Genomic DNA, 9,482 nt, shown 5'->3' on the forward strand with positions numbered 1-9,482 from the left:
TTTAGGGTTAGCAGTAAGAATGTTAAAATGTAAAGTTTAGTTTTTAGTTGGAGTTGAAGGAATAAAGGAGCATAGCTCCCGAAAATATATTTATTTAAATCAACCGTTTGTGTTTGATTAACTTATATATAAGTGATCAGTATGTTGAGCTGAGTAGATGTAGCCATGTCCGTCTGTCTGTATGTCGGTCTGTCTGTCCGTCTGTCTGTATATATACGAACTAGTCCCTCAGTTTTTAAGATAATGTTTTGAAATTTTGAGAACGTAATTTTCTTTTCAAGAAGCTGCTCATTTGTCGGGACTGCCGATAACGGACCACTATAACATAAAGCTGCCATACAAACTGAACAATTGGAATCAAATGCTTGCATGGGAAACTTCCTCATTTGACCATATATCTTCACAAAATTGTGTGTGAGTTATTGTTTATAGAAATAATGTAATCTCCGAAGAAAATATTTAGATCGGCTCACTATAACATATAGCTGTCATACAAACCGAACGATCGGAATTAAGGGCTTGTATGGAAAACTTTTGCATTTGACGTGGTATCTTCACGAAATTTTCTGAAATCTCCGAAAAAATTGTTCAGATCGAAAAATTGTTCTTAACTTATAGTTACTAAAAGAAATACACCTGTGAAGAGTATATTAGCGTCGGTGCAGCGGAAGTTAAATTTTTTCTTAATTTTTTTTATCTATAAGACTAAGTGGATTTTTTATTTTTTTAACATTCATTGTAAACCACTAGTTACATAAACACTAAAAGTCATAAAATCTGCTCTTTCAAATAAATAGCCTACTACCTACGAGAAGACGGAAAACATTATGAGAAAATAATAAAAAATATGTAAGAAAAGTTCGGGCCCCATGGAACATTTTATACTCTTGCAACTTACAAAAATCAACGCCAGTGAAATACCTTAAGGAGAAAACGTCAATCAGAGGATCGGAATACAAGTAATATTATATTTACACCACACAAGGGAGGACTTTTTCGTTCGTTCGCAATTTACTAAAATTTTATTTTTTTTATGTTTTTAGTAATCATAAGTTAACTAAATTATATTGTCAAATTATAATATAATTTTTAATTTATAACGTTTAATGTGTAAAATAAAAACTAGCTTTTCTGTGGTAATACAAAATCGGCAGATTTTATTGTTTTTAAAGTAATAAAGCGACTAAACGTCATGTTTCAATTAAAGAAAAATTAAAGAAGATATTAATTTCATTTATAAAGTAAATTAAAAAAATTAGAAATAGTCGCTTACATTTTGCGCTCATTTTGTAAAGCCCACTAACTTCCAAATCTAGTATCAGTCTATAGCTGAATGTGTTTTGTTTTAAATTTTTAATATTTTATTTTTAATATTAATATACTGCGTGAAATTATGTGTTTTGAAATGAAAAGACAAAAATTCATATTGGTAATCATTTATTTGCAATTTTTCTACATTTTTTTTCAATGATAAACAACATTTTTTGGTTTCTGTGTACAGAGAAGGTAGATTTCTTACTCGTGAGCACGCCACGTATATCTGGCCGTGTAAAAAACATGGCACTTCCAAATTTATGCCACGACTATGCGACAATCCTGTTGATCGTCATCTCAAATTCAATTTTCACTGGAAACGGAATACGTTTGAATTGAAATGGCAATCGTCACAATCACATTGCGAAACATCATACCGGCAGATCCAACTTTGAGACGCAAATGATGCGGTGGCATACCAAGCCTCTCCAAAGAATTTAGAAATTCCACTGGATAATTCACGGTGTCGTCTTCATTGTCAAGATGATCGATCGATTTGTATGACCGCAAGTCTCCCGGAATTTGACTTTGAGTCTTCCAGTTTAAGTCAAAAACATCGCTATTTTTGGCAATGGCCAATGACCGAACATTCGTGATGAGTTCATCTTTCGTTAATTGATAAACGGCGTATGGGATTGATATCAAACCACCGGAAGTATCAACCGGAATTGACCCATTTCCAAATTTTTAGCTAAGACGATGTAAAATGTCTTCGGCAATGACTTTTTTGTTCGTATCCCATAATTGACGTGGATTTTAGGGCTAATATGTCGAAATAATCTTCGCGAAAAGTGTGCAAACTTCAATCGCATGCGATGTAGCCATCGCATCGTCCATCGTTTGATTGCAGCAATTACCAGTTTCCAACAATTGTAATTGCTGGCATGTTTCTCAAAAAGTTGCACACACCGTTCCATTCACAATAAGCAATGACTTAAATGAAGTTGAACCACGTACATTAATCAATAGCAACCGAAGGCAGAAGCAGTCGTCGTTTTTCGGGTGGATTGTGTAAATTCATCCTAATACATTAGTTGATAACACACTTTGATGTTTATCTACTGGTTGGCCTTGCTTCCTGCATAACTATTTCTTCGATGATGCATTCCATGTATAATATCAAGGTATTTTCGAATAGAGCAATGTTATTGAAAACGGATCACTGACGAAAGTTGAGAAAAAACTTGTCAATGGTAATTTTGTTGCTGGCGGTGTTTCCATTGGCTGTAATGTATTCCCTGGGTTGAACTACACTCTTTGGTCATTCTCCAAATGAACTGCAAGACGCACAACAGTCGGTTCATGAATTGCACAAGTTAATATCCTACAAAGCGCTTTATTGCAATTCACGTATCGACCTTATCGTTCAAGACCAATAACCGCCATGTTGCTTCCTTTGGTGACGTACTTACAAACGTATTTTATCGATTACATCAAACTGCAATACGCAACATTGACATGATTTTTGAATGTGAATTAGACAACAGTGGCGAATAATGGTACGATCCATGTATTGTCAACTTCAATGTTTTGTTAACTTCGATATTCACGCTTCTAAATTGAATGCTAAATGTTCTGCCAATGTCGTCTGGTGAGCGACGCCAATACAGTGGATATCCATCATTTCTAGTTTGTGTTTCCGAAAGAAAAGCACGTGGATAGTGTTTCGTGCATTTATTGTCAGACATACAAACAGAATTGGGATTGTGGTGTCCGCAAGGTCCATGAACAATATTGGTTTTCATCACTTCGTATAATACTGGATCTTTCTCTGCATCAGGAATTTCCGCAGAAATGGGTTCATCAATTTGATCTGGTGTAACAACCATCCACCATTCATAGGAGAATGTGCACGTGCGACAAACCTCTCTTTTGCCACTCAACAGAGTACATCTGGCATCTAACAGCACCACATATACCTACATTACTCCAAGATGGAGTCCATGAAACATCGTAACTGTGGTTTGAAAAGTCGTGCTGTGGCATTGTGACGATCGCTTGCTGATTGACCGCGATCCATTATTCCGCACGTATGTCATCGCATCCTAGGAGTACTTCTTGCCTGCCTTGCCTTGAGCTGCCATACGTTGATGGCAAAAAGAACGCCGACCGAAAAGCATACGGTGTTTTTTATTTTCAAACCTTCCCCGATCCAAAAAGAACAACCTCTGAAAATTTCATTTAGATTGGTGCAGCCCTTCTCTTAGCGTTACTAACGAACATTCATTCATTTGTATGGCAAAAGGAAAAGGGCTGATTTTAGGGGTTTTCCGGCAATTATTCGAAATTTTCTTGCCGTAAAAACCATCCTTGAACCTCAACGAATATTTAGAATATTTAGCAGGCGTAGTTGAGTTATGCGCTTAGCAACGCATTTTGCGATTCATTTTTATATGTATGTACATATATAAGACTAGATATTACCCGCGACTTCGTCCGCATAAGTTTTTTCGTTTTCTACGGCTGTAAGTCCCCCTGCAACAATGTCGTACTATCGTGTACCGGTCCTCATCTGTAATTTTCCGGCATAAGAGACAAAGTCGTCTCTTTTAGAGCTCAAACCTATTAGGTTCCTTAAAAACATTTTTTTAACAGTCAGAAATTTGTTATGGTATGTGGTGAGCATTTGTACTACTCTGGTGTGTGAAACTATCGGAATAGATGACTTTTTGAAAGTATTTTCAACCTTTTTTGCAACTATTTCTGTAACCTCTTTAATCCTAGGTTCATAGTTGTCGCCTCGGAGTCGCCCTATACGAAATCTTTCAAACTGATAACACAAAAGAACATCCTGGTAAGTAGGTAACTGGGACTCAGAGAGATTTTACGGATATATGCCAAACACAGGACATTTCTGTCTAAATTTAAATTTAGATACAGACATTTTGCGTTCTGTGTTCTGTTGAGAGAATGTAAGTGATAGAACTCGGCGAAATCACCGACAAGAGTGAAGGAACTCGATGAAAAAATATTTGTGTGGAGACCTATTCGAACGTGTCCTTTTGCGTAGGTGAATGAATGTGAGTGAAAGCACTCGGCGAAAACAACGTCAAGAAGTATGGCTGCAAGGCGATTTTCACCTTGCGCTGTGGCGCGCCTCATTTTCGCCCGTATCTCGGGAACGGTTCGTCCTACGGCCATGATCAAATATACCATTTCGGTAGCAAATGACGTGACAAATAACTTTTGTTTCAGGCGCTAGGTAGACAATTTCACGATTTTAGCCGAATTTCCGAAATTTCAAGGGGTTGAAGATGCAATCCGATCTCAAAACAAAAAGTTGCATTGGAATCAGGAAGTACTAAGGCAACTTTTCCGCACTATTAAAAATCCCAAATCGAAAAAAGTCCGAAATCGACCCACCTTACTAACTACCTACCTGCCAACCCCCGATGTTAGACAGTGTGACATCCGCAACATCGTCTGCGTAGGAAGTACTAACTTAATGTAAGTAGTATAATAATGTAGGAAGCTAAAAATAAGAGGCCTTATTACTGTAGTACATTTTTGTAAACTATGTTCTTTGTTTTTCCCTCTCTGGCCAACACGTGGAGATTGTGTGGATTTGAAACACGTGAGCAAGCCACGTATAATTGTCCGTGAGAAAAACAACTATTTTCTAAATTAATGCCGGCTATTTTTAATGTTTGTCCCTGAGCTTTATTTATCGTCATAGCGAATGCGATTTTCAGCGGAAACTGTAATCTCTTAAATTGGAATGGCAAATCAGTCATAATGATTGCTTTTACAATATTGCGACCGAGGTGTGTTACTTGTAACCGTGTGCCATTACACAGCCTTGGTGCATCTAAATTCCGCATTAAAAGGACAGGAACGCCTACTTTCAGCCTCAGTTTGTGCGAAGGTACTTCCGACAGTTCTAAAGAATTAAGAAATTCTGCAGAGTATGATGTTACTTGTTCAGTATCTGTTCACGTATGCCACTAGTATACTTACGTGTTGCAGTATAATTCTGAGGTGGGAAATAAAACACACTGATTTCCACACACTTTATAAAAGGTTTATTAGGTAAAGTTACACAATATAAATATGTATAAATATATGTATATTTTGTTTGGGTTTTTTCGCGAAACCCACGGTGGTACACGGTTGGCGAACTTGCTGTGTCACGTCACTCCCGTCACTTGGCGGTTTATTAAAACGGAGATTGCGGTGATTTTTGCGGTAGCACAAGTGAAAAAATGCAAAAAGAATGCTGATACAACTTAAATTCGCGGACGACTCTCTTTCTTCACGGATGGAACGGTAAGAGCACAATCACGGTCGAATCAATCCCTTTTGATGGTTTGGGTGGTGAATATTAGCGGACATTACGAGTCGTCTTGTTAATAATCGTATGGTTGTTGTGTTGTAGTGTTGTAGTAATGATCGGTGTTTGATGCGTGTGTGTGTATTGGAGTATGCTGTGAGCTGTTGTGTGATGAGGTGTTGTGACGTGATGTGATGTGTGGTGATGTGATATTGGATGCTGCGGAACGCTCATAGCTCATGTGAACATCCCGGCCCCCCTAGGCGAATTAATCGGCTAGGAGCCGTTGTAGTGTACTGAGTACAGCGCTCAACCCTGTTGAGCGTCGTTGGTGCTGACGATGAGCGTGGCGTGGCGGAGATGGCCGTGTACGCGTTGTGGTTGATTGGCTGCTTCGTCGACGCCGGATAGCATCACTGCGTGGTCTGGTACGTGTGTTGGTGCTACTTTCCGACGGATTGGCTCGGCGCGGAAAACGATGGAATAGAGTGTGATGGGGCCTCTGGCAATATTGACAGGCGCCGTCGGCCCAGCACTCTATGGTGGCGTGGTCATCTGCCAGGCAGGTCATGCAATGCCCATGGGCTCTTGCAACCTGTTTTCGTTGAGCGGGCTTCATGCTCTTAAAAATGGAGCATCGTTTCAGGGCGTGTGGGCGATGGCACAGGCTGCAACATGGAGGCCCCTGTGGCTCCAATAGCTGCTCTTCTCTCATCTCCCTGACTGCTTCGGCGGATGGCGGTGGTCGCATAACCCTGGTCCTTGGAGCGGCAACGGGTGCAGCCGACGCTTTGGGTATAGCGATTTCGGACCTTACGGTGTTGGAGGCGGTTTGGGTCTCCTCTACGTCCATTTCTATGGGAATATAAAATTGTAATTAAATTGATTTTGTTTATAATATTAGAATGTAGTTGTTGTAGCTACATATCTATACATATGTATATGTATAATAAGTTGGTCTTCAACGCGCTTGTTTGAATTTATTTTTTGTTTGTGTACGGATTATAACGCGTGTTAATTTCGAATTAGCGGAATTGATTTATTATTTTTCGATTAATTTTGCGAGTTATTTTGCGGTTTAGTTTGAAGGTGTTCTTCGCTGTTTGGAAGAAAACACAGTTTGGTGACTGGTCGAGTTAATATGCCGGTTTGTGTTCGCACATCGACTACTCTTATGTGACCATCTGATCCTCGATGAACCTTTTCAATGCGGCCTAGTCGCCATTCTGTTGGAGGAAGGCATTCGTCCTGTATGATTACGCATTCTCCTGCCTTGGCTTCCTTCTGGGCCGTTTTCCATCGATATCTCTTATGGAGATCTTTGAGATAGTCTTCCTTCCATCTGTGGCTGAATTCGTGATGGAGAATCTTGATTCTTTTCCATCGATTGATTAAAGTGAGTGAGCCTCCTTCTGTCTCAGGTATGGCGAGAAGAGGAGCTCCTCTGAAGAAGTGTCCAGGTGTAAGAGCTGTGAAATCGGAGGGATCTTGTGAGAGTGGTGATATAGGTCTTGAATTTAATACGGCTTCGATACGAGTGAATAATGTAGTAAACTCCTCATAATTGAATTTATGATTACCAGCCGTTTTCTTTAAATGGGACTTAAAGCTTTTCACTGCTTATTCCCAAAGTCCACCCATGTGTGGAGAATATGGAGGTATGAATTGCCAATCGATCCCTTGGGGTGCATATTTGTTAACTATTTCAGGGGAGACTTCTTTCATGAAGTTTATAAACTCCTTCTCTGTTGCTCTTTGGGCTCCGACAAAGTTTTTCCCATTATCGCTCATTATTTTTGAAGGAAATCCGCGTCGTCCGACAAAGCGTGCAAATGCTGCAAGAAAAGCCGCAGTAGTCAGATCTGAACAAAGCTCGAGGTGTACTGCCTTTGTCGTAAAACATACAAAGACAGCCACATACCCTTTTCTAAATGAAGAAGACCTTAACATGGAGGCCTTTAAGGTCCAGCAAAATCAACCCCAGTGATGGTAAAGGGTAGAGCATAGTTGCAGCGTTCAGGTGGTAAAGCTGCCATGATCCGCGTACGCATTTTGTGTTTGTACATGGTACATGGTTTACACATGAAAATCGTCCTTTTGATTTGTGGCTTTAGTCGCGGTATATAAAATTCTAGACGGACCATTTGTTGCATTAAGCGATGCTCACCATGCAGTGTAAGATGGTGCAGATATGCTAGAAATAGGTAAGTAAAACGGGATTTCTCTGGAATAATGATGGGATGTCGTTCGTTATAACTAAGGCTGGAGTTCGCCAATCTTCCATTTGCCCTTATTAATCCCTTAGAGTCCAAGAATGGATTGAATACGAGAAGTGAGCTTCCCTTTTCGAGAGGTCGCTTTTCGAGCAACTTTGATTTCTCTTTGCTGAAATAGCGAGTTTGTGTATATAATATTAGACTGACCTTGGCATGTTGCAAGTCGGAATATGTTAGTTGTATGTAAAGATCGTTTGATATTCTTTTCACCTTTTGTTTAAGTCTTTGAATGAATTTGTGCATGTAAGCGACTACTCTTAGTGCTCTAGCAAATGACGAAAATCGATGGAGAATATCATCCTCTTCTGGAGTGATATGAAAATTTTCAATTTTCCGACTTTCCGGCGGTATTATATTACGGGCGGGAGACTTTGGCCAGAATTCTTGTGATTCTGTTAGCCATGTTGGACCATTTCACCAGAGTGTAGTGCTGGTGAGGTGCAGTGGCTTGCAACCTCTTGTCTCAAGATCCGCTGGGTTATCTGCACTTGCAACATGTTGCCATTTTGCTGGGCCAACTAAGTCTAGAATTTGGGATATTCGGTTAGATACATAGGTCTTCCAGCAATAGGGTGGTTTTTCTAACCATGCTAAAACTATCTCTGAGTCTGACCAAAGATACATTTTATGATTGTTTAATTTGAGTTGGGTTTGGACTATGGAAATTAATTTTGCTAACAGAAGAGCACCATTCAGTTCAAGCCGTGGCAGACTGAGTGTCTTCAAAGGTGCAACTTTGGCTTTGGCTACCAGGAGGTGTGAAGATATTTTATTATCGTACTGAGTGCGTACGTACACTGTTGCACAATACGCCTTTTCGGAGGCATCACAGAAACCGTGTAATTCTGTGTTAATGTGAGGGGTGAAATTTACCCATCGAGGGATTCGAATTTCAGATGTAGTATGTAATTTGTTAGCAAATTGAACCTATTTCGCTAAACGTAAAGGTTTTACCTGTTCATCCCATTCAGTGCCATCTTGCCACAATTCTTGAATGAGGATTTTTGCTTGAATCATTATTGGCGAAAGCCATCCTGCGGGGTCGAAAAGTTTTGCCACCGAGGAAAGTATTTGGCGTTTTGTAATGGCGGACATTGCAGATATTGACTCAATTGTATATGAGAATTGATCTGTTATCGCATTCCATTGAATTCCTAGAGTTTTAGTTGTACTAGCCTTTTCAAATTTAAGGAAGTCTGTATCTAATAAGTCTTCTTTTTTAATGCCTTTTATTATTTCAGGATGGTTTGAAGTAATTTTCTTTAGGGGGAAACCTGCTGAATTTAATGCCTTGATCACTTGCGATAGTGATTCGCACGCTAAGGACAGACTGTGGCTACCTGATAGTATGTCGTCCACGTATGTTTGTGCTTGCAACACAGAAGATGCTAAAGGCAAATTTGTTGCATTTGTTTTTGCCACTTCATGTAGTGTCCTGATCGCCAAATAGGGTGCGCAATTGATGCCAAAGGTGACGGTTTTAAGTTTATAGTCTGCTAATTTAAGATGTGAGCATTTTTCCCAGTGTATTTTATTTACTTCATAGCTTGGAAGCAAATTTGTAAGTTGCGGTAGAACGATGGCTGGTGCATCTATTCTAATATCCGCATTTGTAGATACTA

The 9,482-nt window shown here is 39.5% G+C and overlaps 1 protein-coding gene across 1 annotated transcript; it reads right to left on the reverse strand.

Moving 5' to 3' along the window:
* Window positions 1–5,450: 5,450 nt before the first annotated feature.
* Window positions 5,451–9,207, reverse strand: LOC125775552 (uncharacterized). The gene has a single exon (XM_049446208.1). It carries the CDS (start codon window positions 6,435–6,437, stop codon window positions 5,853–5,855), a length of 585 nt encoding a protein of 194 aa, XP_049302165.1. The 5' UTR covers window positions 6,438–9,207; the 3' UTR covers window positions 5,451–5,852.
* Window positions 9,208–9,482: the final 275 nt, after the last annotated feature.

Source organism: Bactrocera dorsalis, chromosome 1 (assembly GCF_023373825.1).
Source record: "Bactrocera dorsalis isolate Fly_Bdor chromosome 1, ASM2337382v1, whole genome shotgun sequence".
NCBI classification, from domain to species: domain Eukaryota; kingdom Metazoa; phylum Arthropoda; class Insecta; order Diptera; family Tephritidae; genus Bactrocera; species Bactrocera dorsalis.